Source organism: Lepidochelys olivacea (genome assembly GCF_965140295.1).
Source record: "Lepidochelys olivacea isolate rLepOli2 genome assembly, chromosome: 16".
Classification (NCBI taxonomy): Eukaryota; Metazoa; Chordata; order Testudines; family Cheloniidae; genus Lepidochelys; species Lepidochelys olivacea.
The window spans coordinates 9,151,005-9,175,720 of NC_140426.1; the positions used below are offsets into that span (position 1 = coordinate 9,151,005).

Genomic DNA, 24,716 nt, shown 5'->3' on the forward strand with positions numbered 1-24,716 from the left:
CCAGGGTACCTTCATGGAGTGTCAGCCTGAAAGCAGCATTTCTCACCGTTTCCACAAGAACTGTGCCTCCCAGGTCAATGACAAGAGCTACTGCCCGCACTGCGGGGAAGAGGCCTCTAAGGCGAAGGAGGTGACGATAGCAAAAGCAGACACGACCTCCACAGTGTTGCTGACCTACGAGCAGGAGAAGCCAATGGCTCTAGAGGGAAGGGCAGACACCACCACAGGGAGGTGAGTCGCTGCTCAGTAGAAGCATTGGGCTCTCCGGGGTGCCTTGATTTATGTCTGAAACCCCCCACCTCTGCTTCATGGATCAAACAGGTTCCTGGTTCTTGTCTTATGTGCCAAATCCAGCAGCTGGAAGCTGAAGGCTGTTCCAGGATGATGCACTGGACTTCCATCTCTGAAGACCTGGCCTCCCATGTCACAAGTTAAATGAGTTCTTGGTGTCAGTCCAGTCCCCAGAGACATTTGTCCCCCTCATAAAACCACTGTGTAATTCAGCATATCTTGCATTCTGCTCGAGAGGGGCCCAAAATTATCAGGGCGAGATGCAGGGACTGAGGTGGATTGGCAGAGCTGTGCGGGGAGCCTAGGACTGGATTAGTAGTGGGTGTCTGCGGGTCAGGATTGGGGTTAGCAGATATCATCTCAGGGAGCAAGCTTACATAGCACCAGACCATAATACATGTGGCTCTAACCAAGCAGCATGTGTGCATAGAGAAAATCAAAGCAAATCATCACCTGTTCTGGAAGTCTTCAGTATTGAGCAGTGCTTAAGAGAGATGCTAAATCTTGAGGTTTATCTGAGCATGTGCTAATGATCTTTGTCACTTACCGCCTTGTCCCAGCAGTCTGCTGAGAAAGTACAGTGCTCTTTGCCCCATGATGCAGTAGTAGCTGTATCCCCAGATATGTTTCTTAGAGCACATCTACTCTAATGAGAGGGTAACGCTGCTTCTGGTCCGAGGAGAATTCTGGCCAAGAGGCCACTTTTCAAAATTGTTTAAGCCATTTGCATTTAAAACTCGTTTTCTTTCCTTATTTGGCATAAGACATATGTGCTCTTGTCTGGGTTCAGTGCTTATGTTTGGCTATCTCTCTCTCTCTCTCACTTCAGTGGCATTGGAACACAGTTGTCTGAGGAAGACAAGCCAGAGAGTTCGGCTGCTGAGGGGTTTGATTTGGCTGGGTCTTCTGTTTTTGTGAAGCCTGCCACTGGCCTACCTCAGGGACCAGTTAAAGAAACCTTGGAAAGTGCTTTGATTGCCCTGGATTCAGAAAAGTAAGAACTGGCCTCCAAGGCTCTCCAGTGCCCCCCAGGTTCATTGGGCTGGAACAAACCAGGATTTAGTCTGTTTGGGCTTTGAGGCCCACTTGAACAGGGAGTGTTTCTATTCAGATGGGTCATTCTCCACTGAGGATTGTGGGTTCTGCAGCACAGCTTCTGCTGCATCCATCATGCTGATGGATTTGCTAGTGGGGATTAGTCTGCCTTCCCACAGACCGTACTACCAAGATTGACCTACCAGGGATCCCCATTCACACTCTTAGCACACCGACAAGAGTGAACCCCAAAATCAGGAGCTCCCTCTGTCTGGCTCCTTGAAGCCTTCTGCCTACTTGACATTCCGGGAAACCTGGAGTCCTCCAAGAACAAGGTAACGGCTGCTGTTTAGCAGCCCTGGTAGAGGTCTGTTGAGTAGCTGAACCCAGTGGAACGTTTACACGAAAGGTATTACTGAAGGAGTCGAGGGGAGGAAATGCTGCTTCCTGCCTCTAACGCCTCGTTCTGTGCACACAGCCATGTGATGCTGGTCACACGGTGCTCGAGTGGGTGTGGTAAAAAGCCGAGCGCTTGCCGTAGCTGCATTCTCTTGCCTTCAGTGAGGCACATCCACTGGGTGAACCCAAAGGCTCTGTCTAGTGGGCTCGGGGATAGGGCTGTCCGTGGTATGTCTGAAGCGGGTTGGTAGAGAGTGGTAGAAAGGTGCCCTTCAAGGAGAGCAGATGCACCTGGTACTTCCTGATATTCCTTAGGAACAGACTTCTGGCATGAACCGATGGCAGTGAGGAGAGGACAGAGCTCTTGGGACTTTTCTTTAAGAGTATATAATAAGCCTATTTCCTCTCTGCTACAGACCGAAGAAGTTACGGTTCCATCCGAAGCAGCTGTACTTTTCTGCCAGGCAAGGGGAACTGCAGAAAGTCCTGCTTATGTTGGGTAAGTGGATCCTGCCCAGAAGGTTGCTAGTTTGGCAGTACTCCAGCTCCTGCAAGTCAATTGCCACAGTCCAGTTCCCTACTTCGCATTCCCTGTTGGCCCACGTGGGAGGGTGTTGGAAGCTAAAATCAGTTTTGCCAATAAGTTATCATTGACAGTTGTTTCTCCTCTCTCTCTCTCATATGTGGACCCACTGCCAACTTGCATCTGAATATGGACACAGTTTTATACAGATGCCCACCCTTAACTTCCCTCAAACATCCTCCATGTAATTTTCCAAACTGGCAAAATTTGCCTAACCTCAAAATGAGTGTGTGGGGGGTGTTTACAAGTGGTATGAAAGGTGTTTTAAATTTAGGACCCTCAGTGAGTTTGCAGAGAATGAAAGATTCTCAGTGTACAAAGCTTTATTAAGTGCTTAATAAACTTCAACTGGAGGATAATTTTGAGATTCTGATGTTGCTTTTATCACTGCTCTTTTTGTTTTGGTTGCAGGACACTGTTGAGTAATTTTTTCTGTTGATCATTTTAGCTCCTCTCCAGTGTTTTGCAATACATGTTTGCAAATACTTTCAGTCTTTTCTTTTCACAAACACCTTTGTCCTTTTGGCAAATGTCGACTGTGTTGCCTGAGCCCTCGGTAGTAGTGAAGATCGATTCTGGTATTTTGTTTAACTACGACTTCATCCTACATACCATATTGTCGTGTCCAGCCATCATTGCCTGGCCATCATCATCATCTGTCAGTTTCTGCACAGCTGGGCCAGATCTTCAGCTGGTGTTAATTGGAGTAGCTTTATTGACTTCAGTGGAGCCCAGTGTTTACAGAGACAGAAGAGGAGTGCTAGTGATCCATCAAGGACTTGCTGGTGGTCCAAAGAGAGCAAGCTGGGTCACAGGGCTTCTCCCAGTCTGCAGTGGTTAAAGTACTATCCTGGTACTTGGGAAACCTGGGCTCAATTCTCTGCTCTGCCACAGACTTCTTTTGTGACCTTGGGCAAGGCACTTGGTTGCTCTGTGCCTCAGTTTCCCATCTGTAAAGTGGGGATAATAGCACTGCCCTACCTCACAGAAGATAAATATGTTAGAGACCATGAAGCGCTTTGAGATCTACTGATGAAAAGCACTATAAAGAGTTAGGTGATGGTGGTATTATTATTATTATGATTGTAAGAGAAGCTACAGATAGATTAAATTATTTCCCTGTTACTTCTCCATTCAACAATTGCTGTTGCAGCCATCGGGATGTTAGAGAATTGTGAATGAGAGGGGAGGTGGCATGCAGGATAGCAAATGGGAAGAGAGGCGTCCATGAGACCGTCTCTGTGTTAAAAGGTAGTTCACATCACATCTGAGAACTGCCTGGTCTACAAAAATAGTCACTCTTGGGTTTCATTGGTTTCGCACTTGGTGGTAGCAATGATGTAACAATAATTTAATTTAAGATCTCAAATGAGATGGTGGCAGTTCGCTGCTGATTTCTGTATCCCAGCTGGAAGAGTCTCTGTTTGTTTTTCAGTGGACGGGATTGACCCCAACTTCAAAATGGAGCACCAGAATAAGAGAACCCCTCTCCACGCTGCTGCAGAGTCTGGGCATGTGGACATCTGCCACATGCTGATTCAGGTTCATCTCCATTTATATTCTTCAAATCAAGAGGTTCCTCTCCATGCCATGTCCTCCTACCCCCCATGGCTGAAAAATATTTGGGAATAAACCTACTGAGCCTTTCCCTTCCACTATAACCCCTTAAATCTCAGGATTTCCTGTCTGTCCGCCTCTCCCCTCACCTGAATGTAGGCTCAGTGCTTCCATTGCAAATCAAAGGCACTGTAAATAATAGTGCATTCTTCTTCTGGTCTGTTGAGTGTGAGCTGGTGAGATTTGGACACTACTAAGTTTGTATAAAGGGAGACACCTGGTTAACGCGAAGAACTAGAGTACAAAAAATGTTTTGTATTGGACCCCTCTTAAATTAATGGTTTTAAAAGAATGGGCTTTTTAAACTTGCACGACGGTAAAGCACAAGGAACAGGCCCATGTTTTCAAAGTGACTGGTGGTTTTGGGTGCCCACTTTGAGAGACTTCGAAGGGGCTTGCTTTGCAGAAAGTGCTGAGCCTCCTGTGCTCTGAAAATGAAGCTCCTGGAAGGTGTCTCAAGTTGAGCACCCAAAAATAGAAGCATGTAAAATCAGTGATGACTGTTGAAAATATGCACCTTAACCCTGCTCCTTTTGTCCAGGCGAGTTGTCCTGTTTGAAGTCAGTGGAAGTACTTGTGTGAGTAAGGCCTTGCAATGAATTACAGGAATAAAATCTGTTAGAAGAATAATTCTGTCAAAGGGATGACCATGTCAGGAGGATGGAGCCTGGGGACAAGTCCAGCATCTCATGCGTTTCCTATTGCAAGGCTGTTGTGACAACACAATACTGGGGCAATAATATCCCCTGTTCCCCTAACCTGAAACACCCCTTCCACAGTGTGAATTGGGCGTTTTAGATCTTTAAAAGCAATAAAATCAAAGGGGTCTGTTGAAGGGCAGCTGGAAGCAATCGGCCCCCTTTACGTGCATAGGTGAATCTGAGTCAGCCTGTTACTGCTGTAGATAGGCCTTCTCTTAACAACAACAACATCGCAGGATTGTGCCTGCCTCTGAATGGTAGAATTTGGGTTTGTTTGTTTTTTGCTTGTTTTGAAGCAGTTTGTGTGTTATTGGGCAAAACATAGGAAATAAATTGGCCAAATGTATTGCACAGTAGCATTCTGATAACAAATAAAGGTAGGATTTTCCCAAGCAACTCCGCATTGGCCTAACTCCGCTATCATGGAAGTCAATGGAAATTTTACTGTTGACTTAAGTGGGAGCGGGCATCCCAATGGTGAGTGCTTTGGAAAACCCTATCCTTGCTATTGGTGACTAGGTCGTTCCAGAACAGCTTGTGATGATAGGGAGGGGACAACTGTTTGTTTCCTCATCCTCATGGAGTTGGTGGGCCCTTGGGAATAGAGAACTGCTCTTTGGATTTAGAGGATATAGAGATTTTTGAGGCATCGTACAGATGATCAGAGACCCGCTATGAATTCTACAGCGGCACAGAATGAGTTAATAACAGTGACCATCTAACTCCAGATGTGCGTTCCTTTGTGCTCCCAGTTACTGAATATGGAAGAAAGCAAATAATGTGATTCTCGGAAAGAGATCAGTTTTGACTCCCCCTCTTCCCCATCACTTTTCTTTATGTGGATGAATCGTTCTCTCAATCTGTATTCCCACACCCTTCTGTTGTTAAACAGTAGCTGTTTTAATGGCTCTTATGTTTGCCTTGGCCATTTAACAGGCTGGTGCGAACATAGACACCTGCTCGGAGGACCAGAGGACCCCGCTGATGGAGGCAGCAGAGAATAACCATCTGGATGCTGTGAAGTACCTTATCAAGGCTGGAGCATTGGTAGATCCCAAGGTAGCCATTGATTCCTTGTTTCCTCTTGAATGGATTGTCAGGCTTTCCTTCCCTTTCTTGAAGGGTTTGAGTCTGGATGCAAGTTCCCAGCTAGAGGGGAATTGGGCCTGTATCGTTTGGGTCAGGGCTGGCTGGTGGTAATAATTTTTTAAAATTATTTAACACCTAGATTGCAAGCTCTTTGGGGCAAGGACTGTCTCTTACTACCTAAGTGTATGATGGGGATCTGCTCCATATTTGGGGCCTCTGGATGGTACTGTAATAAAAATAATGAGTAACAGTAATAGTTGGTTCTGAATTCCATGGGCACAAAGAGAGTTCTGATCTTTAACCTCTGGTTTTGTGCTCCATTAACTCAGCACTAGGCTTTTTGGGGCAATTTTTTAAACAGGCCTCTAATTAGGTGCCTACAAATCAATTAAAGGGGAAAGAGAGAGAATTTAACTGTCCAAGTACCTGATTATGTAGCAGTTTGCAAGCACAAAACTACAGTGGCAAAATCAGAGGCTGTCTTTAAAATACAGCCCTTTAATTTAAACAAATACAATAAAAGCATGGCTGGCTAGTTGCCCGTAACATGCTCTGCTTGTTTCAACCCTCTTGTAAAACACATGGATGGATTATTAGTGTCGTAAATCAGATGCCATTTGGAGGGCAGGAGCCCTGCTTGCCACAAACTTCGTATAGTTACCACCTGCTCACTTCAGCTCGCTGCCTGGGATATTGCTAAGGAACGGAGCAGTATGGTGATGATGCTTTGCCCACTGAGGAGCTGGCCTGTGTCTGTGGGATTATCCTGCTTGCAGGCTACAAGAGGCCAAATGCAGTCTGTCGTTGGGCCTTTGACAATTTCCCTGGCAACTTTCTCCAACGTGTGGGGGCATGTGCAGGTTCAAACTAGCTGGAGCCAGGGGCATCCCCAAGCAATTGCCAAATGCCTGTCGTGTGATTTTAATAATGGCACAGTGCAAAGAGATTTTTTTAATAAAGGTAAAGGGGGGAAAAAAAGCCCTTATCCTAACCAGCAAAAGTAAATTAGAACTGTTACAACCTGGGATCGTTATTGAAATTCAATAATTCCTGAAGTTTATTGCCTTAATTAGTTTCCTGTACAATATTAGTCATGTTTGAAAATAGCAGCCTTGCTACATCAACTGGGGTTCTTTTGCAGAGAGACAGAAATGCTAGCTGCTGCTTCTCTGCCCTCCCCTCGCTGAGAGAGAGGGATTGTCAAGCAAGAAAGGGGCAACTAATGACCAAGGGCATTCCTGGGTCCCCCTGCGAACTGCTGCTGTTCCTGTCAGAGGGACATCCTGGTCCCATTGAAGTCAGTGGGAGTTTAATATTAACTGTGCCTGCTCTCACACAGGTGTATTGAGAGACTACAGTTACCTCTTGTTAATCTTAGCAGGAAGGTGCCGCTGTTAGCCAGTGTCATACATAGCTACAAGCCTTTTGTGCCTATGCTGACTGTGAACCAGATTCCCAGCATGCTTTTCACTTATGTCAAGGTTGCTGTGAACTTTGTGCAATCCCTGTTCTTTGTATGTGCGGAACCTGTCAAAAGTAAGATGCACCAATGATTATTAACACTGTGCTCATGGACACTTGTGTATAGGGGCTTGTGGGACACTTTAGAGAGAGTAAAAACATCCTCTTTGCCCTGAGGAGTTTCACAATGTAAACTGTCTGAAACCTCACCTCCCCCATAAGAATGGCCATACTGGGTCAGACCAAAGGTCCATCTAGCCCAGTATCCTGTCTTCCGACAGTGGTCAGTGCCAGGTGTCCCAGAGGGAATGAACAGGGAATCCTCAAGTGATCCATCCCCTGTCGCCCATTTCCAGTTTCTGACAAACAGAGGCTAGGGATGCCATCCCTGCCCATCCTGGCTAATAGCCCTTGATGGACCTCTCCTCCATGAATGTATCTAGTTCTTTTTTGAACCCTGTTATAGTCTTGGCCTTCACAACATCCTATCCAGCTAAACATCCCCATCCAATTAAATCGCTCCCCCTCCAGGCATTGTCTGTGAGGCACCTGTGCTCTCTGAATTGGATACCTATTTGGGAGGGTGTCCTCACTCTTGTGGGCCAAAGAGGTGCTCCTATGTTGAAGTGTGTTGCTTTTTGTGGGTTTAATGTGGAAGGGATGATGTGGTTCAAATTGGGGGAGGGGTGGTTGCTTTTGGTTTTTCATTTATTTTCAGCCCCTTGGGGCTTGCTCTGGATTAAGTTTGTGTGAGGTAAAAGTTTGGGTTCTCCAGAGCATATCTGGTTTCTGATTTTATGCTGTGGGCCTCTCCTCTCCCACCATCACTTACACCCCAGCCCTTCAGCCTTTCCATCCTATAGAAGACCCTGTACTCAAAAGACCCCAAAGGGGGTTTTGCTTTCAAAACTTTATCTGAGTTTCTCCTCAGCATTTCCAGACCATCTTTCAGGCCTTGTCTCTGGTGGGGGGGCCCTGTGGTGTGGTTCCAGTGTAGAGGTGCCGGGGCAAGCCCCCTGTGTGGACATACTGCACTGGTGGGAGAAGTGGCTTGTACAGAGCAGCTGCATTGGGCTAGCAACTGGGGATACAAAAACCCAAGTGTCGGCAAAGCCTTAAGTTTCTGGTTGAGATTGTCTCTCCCGGGGGGATGCCCTGCTTTTGCAGCCTGTGCTGAAGCTCTGCCTATGTAATGGAGAGAATTCTCCCCCACACTTCCTGCCCCTCTGGCTCCAGTGGGGGAGCAATAGGGGACAGCTCTATGGGAGAGGGTGGGGGGAAGAAAGCCACCGTCAGCAGAGGGAGGGGGGAGCTGCAGATAGCCAGCTCTGCAATCTCTGCAAAGCTCTCAGGGGAGCCTTTTCATCCAAGGCCCTTCTCTTCCTCCCAGCCCCTACCTGTGCTCCCTAGTGCTGGCTTGTCAGGGCTTCGTTTAACACCCTACTGGGGGGGTGGGAGGGCTGGCTGTGGCTGCCATTCCTCTCTCCTGACATCCACAGCAGGAGGGGCAAGGGGGCTCTCCCAGGTCTGTGCTCTGACCACTAGCCTATCTCTTTCTGACATACCACAGTGCGGCTGTTGTGACACCAACAGTGTCGGAGGGTGGGAGATGATTTTCCTTGAGTTGTTCTATGATTCTGTTGCTCAGGATGCTGAGGGCTCCACGTGTCTGCACTTGGCTGCCAAGAAAGGGCATTACGAAGTAGTTCAGTACCTTCTCTCCAACGGGCAGATGGACGTCAACTGCCAGGTAAGGCCCTTCTGTGAGGTGCTTTCCGCAGCTCAGGAACCGCAGTCTGTCTCTGCAATCTCAGCAGCGCTCCACATGGTTACTCAGACACTTTTGGGCCGGTCTGGAGAAGCAAATGTGCTTAGCTAATGGGGCCATGATCCATGAATAATCCGATCCTCCCTTTCCAGCCTTCAGGGCCACCACAGAGAGACCCTCCTTCTCTGCCTCCCTTCCACACACATCGGGCAGCCCAGCCCATTTGCCAGCAGTCAGCTGTGCTGTGTTCTGCCTGCAACTCTGCTTTCGATTCCCTGCTTCCTCCAGACCTCTGCTGATCCTGGGGCCTTTATCTCAAGGGTCCATTAATAGAGCCTCAATCTGCCCCTGCAGGCACATCCCACAACCCCACCTCCCAGCAATGGGACCAGAGAGGAAACTGAGCTGGGACCCGTTTGAGCTCTCCTGGAAAGGTTGGGGGGCAGCCGGCAGCTAAGCCATTTTCAATAGGACATCCAGCTATAAGGAGTGCGGCAACGCTGCCTTCCCCTAACCTTCTTCCAGGCCCATTCTGGGCTGCTCATTGGGCCCTATATAAATGACTGGCAGCTCCCCTGGGGTCTTGGCAGTCAACCCAATTCAGATGAAGGTTTGGGCTCTGATGCTACAATCTTACCTGCACAGATGGGCCCTTTCTCCCCCAGCCCCAGAGCCCCATTTGCAGTCTGTGGTGCGACGCCTGGATGCAGGAGTGGTGCGGATGGGTTTGAACCACACTATGCTGTGCGGGAATGACAACAGGGTTTTCTCCACAACCATTTAAATTCACGTGGTGGCGTGAGACAAAGTGGGTCAGTAGCTTCCTTTGAGAGGTGCCGCCTGACGTGGTTGCAGCCCACGGATCCAGTGGAAATCAAGGCAGGCGCTGCTTTGTCCACACTGTGCGTGTCTCATGCTCTCCTCTCCCCTCCCCAGGACGATGGAGGCTGGACGCCTATGATCTGGGCCACCGAATACAAGCACGTTGAGCTGGTGAAGCTATTGCTCTCCAAGGGGTCGGACATTAATATTCGAGACAACGTAAGACTTACCGGAGTTGGGGTTTTTAGTACATAAATGACTATCTTTATTTAAGAGCTCCCCAAACCAGAAACGCCAAGCCCCTCGGAAAGCACGGTAGGGAGCAGTGGGTTTGATAGCCAGTCTGACATGGGAGGAAGTAGCTGGTGAGAATTTGCGGCGTGAGCAGCCGCATTACTTGCAGTTTAGGTAGGTCCTTGCAGGACAGTCTGCTAACCTTCAACTCCCAAGTATTTCCCACGAAAGTATTTAAAAATCACGTCCATTGTGTCTGTGCCCAGTCATGTCCGCAGGGTAGGGCCCGCACAGAGTACCACAGGTTTTGTGCCCCAGAGATCTTCCACTCTGGAGACTTGACTTGCAGAAGTGCTGAGCAGCTCTCGCTCCAAGTGAAGGTAATCGGAGCTGCAGGTGCTAAGCACCTCTGAGGATCAGGCCTTCAGAGCCTAATTCTGCAAACACCTCCTGATGTGAGAAGTTGCAGATGGGACTGCTTGCCTGAGGGAGGGCCGGTCACCCGAAACCACGTTCTCTGATGGGAAAGATAAAACATGGTGCAGTGATTAGGGAGCATGGGCGGGGATGATTGGGGAGGAGGGAGAAGGCAGTGTCCAGTGCTCCATCTAGGAGATGGGTCAGATCTGCCACCGCTCCTTTTATTGATTGATTGATTGATTGCAACATCTTTCCCATTTTCCCACTCTGCCTCTGAGAAAGTCCTGTGAGTCCAGTGGACGTAAGAAGCTGATTCCTCTTGGTCTCACCCAGTGCTTCTCTCTGTGTCTTCCAGATGCTGTCAGGGATAGATAGAAGTGCATGTAACTCACTGCGCTCAGAATGGCTCAGACTGTTCACTAGTAGCTGTCTTCCCTGGCCCAAAAGCCCTTCCTCTTTAGGAGCCTCTATTTCTTGGGTAACTGAGTACTTTCCAGGCAGGTCCTGCTCTGACAAAGAATAAGAGCAAGAGTCAGAAGTGGGTGGGGGCTTTCCAGATTGTTGCAGTTGACTCCGTGGCCATAATACTGGTTCTGAACAAAACGGTTTCTTGTCTGATCCATCACAAAAGCTGCCAGCTACCAATCCCTTGGATCGCACATTAATCTGACAGTACAAATCCAATCATGCCATCCATCACACATGTATGAGATCCCCATTAATTTGTCCAGAGTTCCAGCATCTACTCATTGTAGGTCATTAAGGGCCAGCTCCTGCCATCGTTCCTCACACTGAGTAGCACCTTACTCCTCGAATAGCCCCATTGATTTTAATCAGCGTGAATAAGAATGGTAGGAGCTGTAAATTGCGCTGTTCTCTCTGTCGCCTGATTCGCAGTATGTGGAGTGGTATCCTCGCTGGATTAAATTAATCTTCAGAATGATACTTGGGATTGGCTGCTGGGGAGCAGAAGCCATGTCAAAAATGTTCCCCTCCCGCCCTCAGGCATCTGTTCGTAACTCAGATCTTCCCTTTAATAGAGATTAAGTTGCAGAGACTTATGTATGCATTTTTTTGCCATCTGTGAAAGACCCCGTTACAGTCATCATCACCATTATGTCGTCACAATCAGCCTTTCTTGTGCTTGTCATGCTGAAGGATTCCAAGGTGTGCTACAAATTACACAGTAATAGGATCATCACTTAAAACATCTAAATCAGCAAGATTCTGGTTCCCTTCTTTCTAGTGCTCTAGTGAGAGACTGGTACATGGTGCATTTAAGAGATGCCTGAAATCAGTTTGCTCTCCCTGTGCCTGGCGTCTTGCTTTTCAGACCTTTGTACCCTACAGCTTGTGCTCTGCTTGTTCCCCCTGGGCTCGCTGTCTTTGATATTGTAGAGTCAGGAGATGGTCTAGTTTTGTTACAGGTCTGGTTTGGATGGTTCGGCTCCTAGCCCTTCCCTGGGGCTCGTTTGCATCTGTCATATCTCCCTGTGGATCGTTCTGTGGTTTAGAGACAAATGACTCGTCTGTACAGACGAAGAGAGCAATGCAGGAGTTTCGCTGTAGCCTCGCCATCTCCAGTGAGCGTGGAGGCGGCTGTGCTGAGAACTCCCTGCCTGCCTGTTGCAGGGTTGTGTTCTCTGAGTAAGAGACAATCCAATAAAGGAGAAGGCCGGCCATGTGTTAAATGCCATAGCTACAGAGCTAAAGACAGTGGAGTCCCAAAGTGGTGGGATCTTAGTGCACTAAACAGCCTCTCCTATGTTTTCCCCTCCAGGAGGAGAATATTTGTTTGCACTGGGCAGCTTTTTCTGGCTGTGTTGACATAGCGGAGATATTGCTGGCTGCTAAGTGCGATTTACATGCAGTAAATATTCATGGAGACTCGCCACTGCACATCGCAGCCAGAGAGAACCGCTATGAGTGTGTTGTGTAAGTACGGCTCCTGCCACCCCCGCTTTCCTTTGTTACTTTGTTCACTTCTCATTTGGACACTGGCTTGCAAGTGAAGGAGTGCTATGAAATACCTTTGCCTTTGAACACGAAACAAAATAGGATGAAGAGCCTGATTCTACATTGCTTTGCACCCGAGCAAAGTGGGGGAGAAATACATGGGGCTGATCCTCATTAACACCAAGACCCCTTTGCACCACTCTGGCAGTGGAAGGGGGCCGTAAATGACACAAATTAAAATTGCATCCACTGTAAGGCTCCTTTTCACTGCCAGAGTGGTGTAAAGGGGCCTTTGAGTAAATGAGAACCGGGCCCTAGTGACCTGATTCAGTAGCACATGCACGGCTGTAAATGACTACGCAAAGCACAAGGCAGTGGAGAAGCAGGCTGAGTTTTTGTAAGCATACGAGTGGAGCTTGTGATGGTTCCTAGCACCATTTATAGGGACATGGGATGCAGGGCCACTCCATTTGCAGAGCAGTCAGTTGGAGGTCCTGAATGCTTTCCCTGTGTTACAATGCATGCAGCAATCCCAGTTAGTGAGCGAGAGCTCCGTCTAGAGGGTGAAATTCACCCCTGTACAAAGAACTAGCTCAAGGCCTCTGCCCCTTTTTAAAGTTCCATTTATGTCCTCAAAATATGGCTTCAATTGGACTTCAGTGGTGCCGAGGCCCCTAGTTTCGTGTCCATTTGTAACTAGGCTGGTTATGAGCAAACTCCTTTTTGTGCCTGATGTAAGGCGGGATTTGGACCCAGCACTCTAGAATTGGCCTGCTGATGTGCCAATCTGTTGCTCTACCCAGCTTCCAAATTAACCCCCACCTTTAGAAAGTGTTGTTCAATGAACCAGCTTTGTAAAAAGGGAATTGAGGTGGTTGCTTTTTATACTGGTGGAACCTGTTTTGATTCATCATTCTCGAGAGAGTGGTCCTACTAATGCGACCTTAAGCAGTGGCTGCAGAATGCCATTTGACTCTTCCGCCTCTGGTAAGTTCTTTCTGGGTGGGTTATCTATTGTTGTTGCTGTTTTGCAGCCTCTTTCTCTCCCATGGCTCGGATGTCAGCTTGAAGAACAAGGAAGGTGAGACTCCACTCCAGTGCTCGAGTCTCAACTCTCAGGTCTGGGTGGCTCTGCAGATGAACAAGACAATCCGAGAATCATCTACTGACAAACCTGCCCAGATAGAGAAGACGGTGAGCAGGTGAGAGTCCAGCTAGCCTCTGTAGTGACTGTCAAGTGCAGGCTCTCTAGGTTGAGGATGAGGCCCTGATTTGGGAAGGCACTTAGCTTTTAAGCTTGTGCTGAATCAGGGCTGGTATTTATGAATGTATCATCCATATGGAATGATCCAACAGGAAGTAATAATTTATACATCCAGTTGGAAAAACAGATTCAGAATGAAACCGAGTTCCTTTCAACCTTAAATATTCAGAGATCAAATTCTGCTCGGGATGCCGCTCAAGCTGCATTTGTTGATTTTGTAATCACCAGATTGTTTTGGGGAGTGGAGGATGGTATCTTTGTTGCATAAAGCAATTGTTTTCTTCCCTATCTTTCCCCTGCTGTGACAGAGACATTGCCCGGGGTTACGAGAGGATCCCAATTCCATGCATCAATTCAGTGGACAGTGAACCTTGCCCCACCAACTACAAATACGTTTCTCAGAACTGTGTGACCTCCCCAATGAACATTGATAGAAACATCACACATTTGCAGGTTAGATGGGCCAGGTACATACGTGGGTGGGTGGCTGGGTGGGCCTCTCCTGTCGTGGTATGGAATATTGTTAGAGAGGTTGCTGTGTGCTGATCAGAGAGCCAGCTGGAGTGTGCACTGCAGAGATGTGTTCCTATAGGAAGAGGTGTTTGTGCGTGTGTCCGTCCGTCTCTCTAGGGGGACGCAGTGATAAGAGCAAGCGTGGTTGAGCAGCTTGATTGTGTGCTTGTATTCCAGTTACACACTTGCCTCCTCCACCTTGTTGGTATAGATCTTTTTGCAATAGAAGAACGGAAATTCCTCCCACTGCTCCTTGGAACTGAGAAAACATTTTGTTCCATGGAAATTTTAAAGTCAAGCCTCAGAGGCGCTGTGATGATGTATGTGTGAGTTTTAAGATGAGAGAGAAAACCCACGATCCTTTCCATTTTGTCAGAATTGAAAACCCTATGGCATTTTCAGTAAGAACTGGGGTGTTTAACCCCAGTGTGCTGGCAAAATTCCAGCTTAGGCATTTGGACTCTGCCTCCCTGAATTCCCCCAGCTGTTTCTCTTGAATGTAGGATTCTTCATCCCTTCCTTTCTTAAACTGCTGCTAACTGCACATGACATCCCACCCTGGAGATAGCTGCATTTCGTGGTTCTGATATAGCCCTTACACTCCTCTGAGGTGTAGTGAGGCTTTAATTAGTCAATGTTTGTAGATCCTCCGATGACAGCAACTGTAGATGAGCAAAGTAATATTTTGCAATAGTAATAATCCATGCTATTGATTGTGTTGTTCTATGTAATATCCATGAAGGCTGTGTGTTCTGGTGCCATAGTTATGAGCCCTGTAGAATATCCGAGAGAGACAGTCAGGCATTCATGGCTTCCCAGGCTTGATTCTTGCAACTCATTGTATCCAGGGATGAAGCCACATGCTCTGAAAAACCTCCAATTGTGTACAGAATTCAGCAGCCCGTCTACTTAGCAGTACAAGCTGCCAGGAACACATTGCCCCAGTGCTCCACTCGCTATACTGTCTCCCCAGTGAACTCGCATCCAGTTCAAGGCTTGTGTCTCTGATATTCAGAGCCCTCCAATCGACTGGCCCTACCTACTTGAGAAATCACCGTGCCCTCTGTGACCCTGACTCCCCATGACAGCTGCTTTCCACTGGAACAGTGACCCTGCCAGCTGGTGGGTTGGGTCATGAGCACCGGAGAGAGAACTTTCACAGGAACTGGAGCTACACTGGAATTCACTCCTGCACGAGAGAAGAATGGACACAGGATCACCCCCTGTCAGAACTAACTGCAAAATTCCTTTCTGTGATCTAGCTTCCCCTCAGTAATGTCACCCACAAAAATGAGCAAACAAAAAGTCCTGTGAAAGCAGTGAAGCTGATCATGCTATTGTCTGATGAGAGAGGGAGGGAGGGAATTGTGCCTATTTTTTAAATACTTGGGAGGCCCCCATATACTTGGTGTTTTGGGAGAGGATGGGGTATATCAATAGTGAAGTTGATAGCGGTTTCCTTTACAGCCCATTTAACCAATTTGGTCTTTCTGTTGCACCTGTGTGAGAATTGGATCTGCTCTTGTTTCTCCCTTCCAGTACTGTGTGTGCATCGATGACTGCTCCTCCAGCAACTGCATGTGTGGCCAACTCAGTATGCGCTGCTGGTATGACAAGGTGAGGACTTGGAACTTCATGTTTGGCTTGGCTGATATTCACGTATTATAACCGTTCATTTTAAAAACTTCTTAAAATTTTCTAAATTCCAGTATATAAAATACTGAAGACTGTAATCTTGGCTTCAGTGCGTACATGGCAAGAGACGCAATAAATCTGAAACTTGCGTTACTTCTATACCAGTGGAGCCATTAATTATACCCACGTGATACACAGTGTTTTACAATCCGTGCCCAGGATGCAAGCCCCATGGAAGACTATAGTGTGAGCTGTTTGGTCTTTAAGTGTTTCTGTAATTTATAAATGAGGGGAAGGGACTAGGGATGTTTTATTTTTCCTTTATTTACTGTGATCCACCTTCTGTGAAGGCTGAGTGGAGGCAGTTTAATTACAGGGTTGTTAGGTGGCTTCTCTAGTGTTTTGTGTATATATGCTTAAATCCTCCAGGGAGGCTTGGAGGTTAATCCTTGGGCAGGTTCCACTAAGATCACACGTACCCTGAATCTCTGCAGGCTTCTCCCTTGGGAATTTTGGTATCTCCTGGCTTTTGCCAGGTATCCATTTTAATTGAGCTTTAACAGGCTTCACAATCCGAGGTGACTTCACTGCTTGTATCCTTTGAGCATTTATGTCCAAATTTCTTAAATGTGGTGCACTATCTGCCACCGTCTCATCTCCATGTAACTGGAGGGTACTTAGAGGGGCTTCTTATGGGAAGAAAGGGGGTCCAGTGACACGAGTGCTGGCCTCAGAGTCCAGAGACCTGGGTTCTAGTCCAGGCTGCACCACAGACTCTCTCTTCCCCAGTTGCAAAATGTGGCTAAAGATGCATGCACACTTCTGTAAAGCACTTTGAGATCTGCAGCTGAATAGCACTGCATGCAAAGTACTGTTTTTTGTTTATTGCCTGTCCTCTGTTTCTGATAATGGTGCAGAGCTCCCTCAGACTTTGGGGAAGTTTGGATAGGGATCTATGTTGTCATCTGAGTCAACTCTAGAAGATGGATGGGAACCAGTGTATGAGCTCTAGATTGGTTTAAACTTTGGGGAAATTCAGCTCTGGATTGGAACTTTCCAGCTTTATTTCCAGTTGCAAAAGAATACAGGAATACACAATTAATCCAGTCCTGATCTCATGTCTCTTCTCCAGGATGGCCGACTCCTGCCTGAATTCAACATGTCTGAGCCACCTCTGATCTTTGAGTGTAACCACGCTTGCTCATGTTGGCGAAACTGCCGGAATCGGGTAGTGCAGAATGGGCTCAGGTGAGAGAGAAGGCTCCTGATTTGGATCATTATTTTAAAAGGAATAAAGCTCCCTGCCTATCTACTCTAGTCTGTCTGTAAAAGGAAAGATTCCCAAAGATGAGGGAGAAATGGGGCAGCTATATCATCATCGAAAGAGGTAAACCAGAGCCAAGCCTCTGGTTCCTGCTAGTGAGCATGAAACAACAGCAGGGTTGTGAGATCAGCTGGGAACACCACCTTGACACTGGCCTAGACACTTGGACCCTCTGTGTTCTTTAGTCAACCCAAACGTACAATTTATTAGTTGCTTCTGTTGTTGGTTTTTTTTTATTTTTTTTTTAAGTAAGTGGTCGCTTCACTGGCAGTTCAGATGCGGCTTTCAGGGTAAGGTCTTTGGGGAAAATAGAATAATAATAAGGAAAGAAACATAGCCATTTATATCAAAATTATAGGTTAGCTGTTTATATCAGAAGTGTAGGCCAAAGCTTATGGACCTGGGTTCCTAAAGTTCCTGTGTAACTGGTCTGATCTATTTGTTTCCGAGATGCTCAGCACCCATTGACTTCAGTGCTGTCAATCACACTATTTGTATTGTGTTGCTGAAGTATGGAAGTAAGCCTTTAACTTTATGGACTCCATTTGGTAACGTTGGTGGTCTCCTTTAAAACGGGGGAAGGGATGTTATAGAGAACTGACTCTAGGTTAAACTGATGTTGTCGGTGATTTGGTTTGGTTTTATTTTGTAAGGAACTGATTGCGGGTGTTTTAACTTTGAAATTTTGATGAAAATTTGAAATTTATTAAAGAAAAAAAAACACTCAGGAGACTTTCCTGATGAAATTCTTGGCCGCGCTTTATCGTTTTTTTTCCTGGTCGGCACAACGTGTTTGTTTGTTTAGGAGTTGTGCAAATAGGTTTGTTACTATTGTGCCCTGTTTGTTAAAGTCTTGCTAAGGGAGGCAGGGTGGCTCTGTAAGCTGATGCTGAAGTTGAGTGATAAGACCCTGAGGAGCCTGTGATAAGGTCAGATATTTCCCAGAGCTCTGTGGGCCTCGTCCCTTGAGGAATCAGGGATAACTCCTAGCTTTTGATCTGCAAAGAGGCTGCTTAGTAATGATGCCTGGGTGCTCCCTCTTCATTCTCAGTGTTTCCCTTATCAAATTTGCTCCAAATGAATGTTACATGTCAGAGCGCATGTTTCCCTCTGGCAGGCCTACCAGCTCTGCCTGGTGTCTGAAAAGCAAGCGATATTCCCTGCGCTTCCTGCATCATCCCAGCGTCCGGAATCCAAAACTCAGCTGCCTGTTTTACTGGTGATGAATGAGGCAAAACAGAATGCAGCTTCCTCAGGCCTGAGGCACGGTGTGACCACATTTTCTGAAGCTGCTAGTGCCAAGGAAAGCCTATCTGCCTTGGGTTGTGCTCCTGGTACTGTCTGCCAAGGGTATGAAGTGCCATGGAGGGAGAGGGATTATTTAATATAATGCAATGTAAAGGGGATATCAAAAGAAGCAATGGGGTGAATTTAAGAAAAGGAAAAAATAGGGGAGCATCAGGATTTCCCCCCCCAATAATGGAGTCTGTGCAAGTGGCCTTAGGCTCCCGCAGAGGATCAGCATTCCTGGAGAATGTTAAGTATAAGATGGTCCTATGAAATATTCCAGCAGTGGCTGGGCAATGCAGTAGAGGACCTAACAGGTCTTTTCTGAGTCTAGTTGTATAGGCTGTATATAGGGGCCAGGAAACCCAGCAAGTTTCAAGTTACAGAGTTTACTTCCTAGCTTTCAGCTAGTGGCTTAGGTAGGAATGAGTGGGACCTGCCAAATTTCCAGCTCTCGGCAGAGGGAAGGAATATCTGTGTAGTGATCCAGGGCGTTCTTGGTACTGCTCCAGCTCCATCCCCTCCTTTGCAGCACACTTCCCACAGTCACGCTACCATGGGCTCCGGCCGACTTCTCCTGAAACTTCTCCTCTTCCATTGTGCGGATGGGGGACGTGCAGGAGGGAAGAGAAGCTGGTAGCTGACGTTTATATCCCATGTGTAAATCCCCAGAGGTTTAAGGGGGGATAGTACTGTGGAGAGCACCGAGTCCCCTAGTGCCCCCCATCCCCAGGCATCAAGCCCACTCCCCATGGAGTGTGATAAAGGGGGTTCTGCAGGATGAGGATAAAGGAGAGCTGCCACATAGTCGCTGCTTCCCCCTCTTGCTGTGCCACCAGCCAGTTTGCACCTGGTTTTCCTTCCTTCCTCTCACATTAACAGAGGGAGCAGATCCTGGGGTGCAAGGAACTGGGGTCACATGGTGACAAAATTAGAAATTGTCTCTTGCAATTAATGTTTTCTGATTAAATTTGCAATTTCTGTGTGACGCTCCCCTCCCCAAAGAGCGGATGCCTTTCTGCAGAGCACCTCATCTGATGCCATTAATGGGACCCCTTTTCTTGTCTTTCAGGGTTCGATTGCAGCTTTATCGAACGCAAAAGATGGGCTGGGGCGTGCGGTCGATGCAGGACATCCCCTTGGGAACGTTCGTGTGCGAGTAAGTTCGTCGGCTTAGAGTAGCTCACAAAGAAAGCATCAGCTCATGAATTCTGATGGTGTGTTGGGCAATTGGTGTCATGCACCCAAATTAGAATGCTCCTTATTGAAGGGAGAGGTGCATGCAGAAAGAAATTGCTTCATACAGAGCCATCTAGCCTAAGTATATAAGAACGGCCATACTGGATCAGACCAAAGGTCCATCTAGCCCAGTATCCTGTCTTCCGACAGTGGCCAATGCAGGTGCTTCAGAGGGAATGGACAGAACAGGTAATCATCAAGTGATCCATCCCCGAAGTGGACATTCCGTAAGCAGTTAGAGCGTATCTTCAAGCTTTCCCCCATGCTGCTGGAGTTTACGGTTCAATAAGCCACCCTGTCTTAGTCACCCTCCATGCGTCACCTTGGAATGAGAGTAGTCTCATAAATTCCACATTATGGCCCTAATTCATCAAAGCACACAAGCATGTGCTTAAATCCATTTGACAGCAGTGAGATTTAAACATGTGCTTAAGTGCTGTCCAGAACAGGAATGCTTTCCTGAATCGGGGCTTTTGCCTTTGTCACAGTGACTGCTGTATTGATAGATATGCCTGAGAGACGTTGGTTTAAGCTCTGAAAGCTTTGATTGTGTAGCCCAAACGAGCAGTGATATGGGAAATGCAAGGCGGTGGTAGAATTAATCCATTTAATTTGTATTGGAGATGGGCTCAAACTGCAAAATTCACATCTGGAACATCCCAAAGTCTGAGGGGGTCAGAGGTGCATCGATATCTCTGGAGCTCGTGCTTTGGGGTAGGCCAGTCTCTAGTCAGTGTGATACAATTAAGGGTTTTCTCCAGTACCGAAGTTCTGGTTTGGACCCTGACTCCGCAGGGCACTTAAGTGGATGTTTAAAGTTAAACACGTGACGTGCTTGGCTGAATCAGGGCCTAAGAAAGAAAATGATTGCTATAATTTATGTATGGTTACCAAAAATACATTCCTGTTTGAACCAGTGATTTATTAGGCTTTAGCGTGGTGGTGATTCTTCATAGTGATTTTTGGAAAATGACCCATTCAGCTTTGTTCTGAGCAAGGCCAGGCTCCTGTTCTTCCCATGAAAGGAGGATCTCTGTTTCTTAACAGTATGTCATGGATGCCTTTTTGGGATGGGGCAGGGAATTAATTTTAAAGGTATTACCTCTGAGAAATCTGAGCCTGCAAAGTCTGAATAGTAGCAGAAATGTAAATAAATAAATTCAGCAGTAGTTTGGTAAAGTTGTCCTGCACCTGCATTGCTGCAAAAGCTCATTAGAAGCTATAATGGCCTTGAGGGTGTTTTCATGTTTCAAACCCTGCCTGGGTTGTTCCTGAGATCCATCTTCCAGCTGGGCTGGAGAACAGGGCTTTCTGCCCAGATGGAACATTCGAAGTCCAGAGCTAAACTTGTGCCAGGAGATCAACTGGTTCCAGTAAGAAGGAGGGGAAAGCATCAACTCTTCACAAATATACAGATATAGGGTTCCTTCCTGTCATGGTCAGGGTGCTCCCTCCAGGCGGCATCAGGGTGTCGGTAGATGGGCCAAAAGTTCATCAGCGTGTCCTGACTTCTGGCTGCACACAGCCGGTCGGCAGGGATCCCCAGTCTCTGTTTGGGGTGCACACTACTAGTCTATGATGCTGGCATCTCATGGTCTGGCAGCTGAGCAATGAAACAGTCTATGGCCTCATCCTCCTGGCTGGGGCAAATAGCCAAAGTCTAGGGCTTAGGCCTTCTGCCTCTGGGCTGAGCAACTACACAGTCTTTGACCCGCAGGCTCCTGGCTGGTGCAGGCAACCACAGTCTGGGGCTCTGGCCCTTTGGGCAGGACAAGCAAGCTGTCTATAGCCCGCAACCTCCTGGCTGGGGCAGGCAACAACCGCATAGTCTTGGGGTCAGGCCCCTTTGGGGGTATGGGCTGAGCGACCCACAGTCACTGGCTCAGGTGTCTTGGCCTAAAGTTTTGTATTTGGCCATTTGCAGAGTATAACGTGGGATGGGGGACCCAGGCACAGCCTGCTCCACTGCGTCCCAGCCCAGAGCCCTGACAGTGGCAGGTGATCCCACTACAGGCTGAGCAGGGAAACGGGGTTGCTACCTCGCATCCCGGAAGCACAACGAGACCAAAGTCTTGTTTTCCTTCCAGTTTCCTACCAGTTTCTGCTGGTGCCGCTCCATCACTGCTGGGCTCTGGTTCGCGGTTGGGCGACCCTCCCTCCAGTCTCTCCCCGGGGTCTTCCGGGCAGTGTGTTGATTGGTCCTGGACCTTGCTGAGGGCTCGGCTCTCTGCTTGGGACATCTGCCTCCTTCCATGGTCTGGCACAATTGAGCTCAGGGCCCTACTTTTATACTTCCTAACCCGCCCCTACACTTCCTGTGAGGGGGCTGTGAGGGGATTAGCTGTGCCACCCAAGGGAAGTTAATCCCTCTGCACTGGAGGGAAGCCACTCTGCCTCACTACACTAGAGTAAATGCACAAGTTATTTGAGGAATAGCTGATTAGAGAAGTATAATTTTAAACAGGAGAAGGCATGAATGCCAGGAAATTTAAAATTAAGGTAAAGGTGTAATAAAAATGATCACACATGTAACATTTCTGGGACTGCAGAGTTGAGTGAAGATACCACAAGCCACTTTAGGTCATCTTATCCCTATCCACGACTCATGGCACCCTTTCACCTGTCACACTGTAACTCTTTTCCATTACAAAAAAGAACCACATACTAACCAACTCTGAATGAATACGTAACATGCCTGCACTACGTGCCACCAATATAACCATAGGTCAGTCTTCAGCTCACCCTCCTTTGGTGAGCCAGCCACACTAAGCTTATTACCTTTAACCGTCTATATGCAGTGCATGGAATTGCGCCTCCCTCACCTTGTTTCCATAAGGAAAGAAACCCCAGTGTTCACACACCTTAAGGTTTGTCTACAGGGGGAAATTGACTGGAGTAGCTGTTGCAGAATAACCTATTCCACAATAGCTACTTCAGAATAGCTCTCCTTGTGGACATTCTGTTCCAGGGTAAAAATCACTATTCCAGCATAGTTAGTGTGCTTTCAGAGCAGAGTAATTATTCTGGAATAGAAATTACTTTTATTCCAGAGTAGAGTGGACACACAGGGAGCTCTCTCATCTGGAATAGCTGTTGTGGAATCGGTTAGTCTTCGATAGCTATTTCAGTCTGTTCCCCATGCAGACAAGTCCTTGCTGTGCAAAATGCCCTTCTTATACACCTAGAATTCACAGATCCCTTCTCCTCAATAGTCTGGACCAGATTTTAACTCATGGTCTTCCACCTCCCGTTTACGATCACTCAAGCTACCTTGATTGCAAAACATCCTCCTGGCAAAACACAGCAATGGTTTGCATGGGAAGCATTTAGCTGTCTTCAAATGCAGTTTGGCAGCTGGAAACAAGAAGAGCTGGACAAGCCAGCTCTTCCCCAGTTACCAGCAATTGCACCATAGACCACAGGCTGAGAACGGTTGCTACATACGTCTCCACTACAGAAACCTCCGGTCCCTGCTGCCATGTCTACGTTATATGTTGGTCCTTGGAACTATATTCTGCCTAGTGGAATGTAGGTCATAGGCCCCTCCACATACATACAGTCAGTTAACCCATGCCCACTCTTCAAAGATGGCTCCACAATGCCAGAATCACTCTTTCTCTGAAACAGGTGCTCATGTTACCAGCTCCATGTGCAACTAGCTGTCCAGGGAGAATTGATTTGAATCTGCAGCGTATTGTTTCCTTGCCAATAATGTCTCTGTTAATTTCAGAATGTTCACATGTGGTTATAATAGCTTTTAGAGAGGTTGTTCAGGTTGGTGGGACACAGGGACAGAGCTAAAGGGGCTGGTGATTCCATTTCCATACCTCATATGTTTTGTGATTTGACCCCCATCCCTCCATAGAAACAACCTGTGCCAAGCAGAATTTTTACCCCAAAAAGGGAGAAGAGCCAGAGACTCCATCAGGTCTTGACTTTGCTGTTGATTTTTATATGGAATGTGCTCAGATACCTAAGTGACTGACACCATATAAGCCCTTAAGATATAGATAGATAGGTAAGTGCTACTGAATAACAGAGTTAACTCATGCGAGTCTTTCCACTGACTTCTGATCTGGGAAATCAGTTGGACTATTTGCATGAGTAAGTACTGCTGAAAGCGAAGAGGGGTTGCAGAATTGGGCCCTAAAGGAACATAAAAGCTACATCTCAACTTCCGTTTTAACTAATGTTTTGGTCTCAGAATTGCTTATCAAAAGGAGTGTCACAAAATAAAATGCTTTTCCATGTGCCATTTTTCAGCTGCTTTTGAGCTGCCTTCCGTTTTGGCTACTGTGTGACACTAAAGCAGTTTTGCTCCATCCATAATCCCCTATTGCTCTAGGTTACTAATGATTTTGTGGTTTCCAGTAATGCTGCAGCCACACAGGAGTGGTTAATAGATACCAAGATGCACTGAAGGCAAGATGATAGGATTCCACATGCAGTCGGCATCCTAGCCTGATATAGCAATTCTGTGCTAGACTGCTCGAGGTCAGGAACTGCATCTGAACGCCCTTTCTATTATGGAATGTTTGGCTGTTCTCAGGGTTAATGTTTCAAGCTTTCATCTCCAAGGCCCTCGGGTCAGATACTAACATCACAAGGGTAGATGCACATAGTTAATGTTGGGAAAGTGCGTGGAAGCTGAAAGTGCTGTTACGAGTGTTAGGACTCAGATAAAGTCATACTCCTGATTTGCACATTCCAAAGCAAACAGTTTTGCATTGGTATGTAAACATCCTCTTACAGTGTGTGCAACCCAAGTGTTGCAATATTGGACATGAGAACCAGAAAGTCAGTGGACGCTAAACAAAAGCGAAACTAACTAGTCTGTTGTTACTGGACAGCTGAGAGAACTGCAAAAGGAAACAGCTTGGATGGGGAAAAGTATATCCTTTTTTAAAATTCACATTTAATGTTCAAAAGTATTAGCAGTAACTTGAGTAAAGGAATTTTGTTTTTTATTTTAAAGATGTGAGGTCAAATTCTCAGCTAGTGTCAATCAGCATCCCTCCACTGGCTTTGATGAACCTATGCTGATTGACACTAGCTGATTTGTCACTTTCACTCTTTAC

General features: G+C 47.0%; 1 protein-coding gene across 11 annotated transcripts in view; it reads left to right on the forward strand.

Moving 5' to 3' along the window:
• Window positions 1–24,716, forward strand: part of EHMT1 (euchromatic histone lysine methyltransferase 1) — a 168,455-nt gene that overhangs the window by 126,753 nt on the left and 16,986 nt on the right. For all 11 annotated transcript variants that reach the window (XM_084649797.1, XM_084649795.1, XM_084649796.1 and 8 more), the window contains 13 exons: window positions 5–231; window positions 1,121–1,285; window positions 2,142–2,224; window positions 3,744–3,850; window positions 5,563–5,685; window positions 8,825–8,926; window positions 9,881–9,985; window positions 12,201–12,355; window positions 13,411–13,578; window positions 13,949–14,093; window positions 15,693–15,770; window positions 16,921–17,036; window positions 19,472–19,558. In XM_084649797.1, the coding sequence (XP_084505923.1) occupies window positions 5–231; window positions 1,121–1,285; window positions 2,142–2,224; window positions 3,744–3,850; window positions 5,563–5,685; window positions 8,825–8,926; window positions 9,881–9,985; window positions 12,201–12,355; window positions 13,411–13,578; window positions 13,949–14,093; window positions 15,693–15,770; window positions 16,921–17,036; window positions 19,472–19,558 (1,661 nt within the window). The remainder of the gene's footprint in view (window positions 1–4; window positions 232–1,120; window positions 1,286–2,141; window positions 2,225–3,743; window positions 3,851–5,562; window positions 5,686–8,824; window positions 8,927–9,880; window positions 9,986–12,200; window positions 12,356–13,410; window positions 13,579–13,948; window positions 14,094–15,692; window positions 15,771–16,920; window positions 17,037–19,471; window positions 19,559–24,716) is intronic.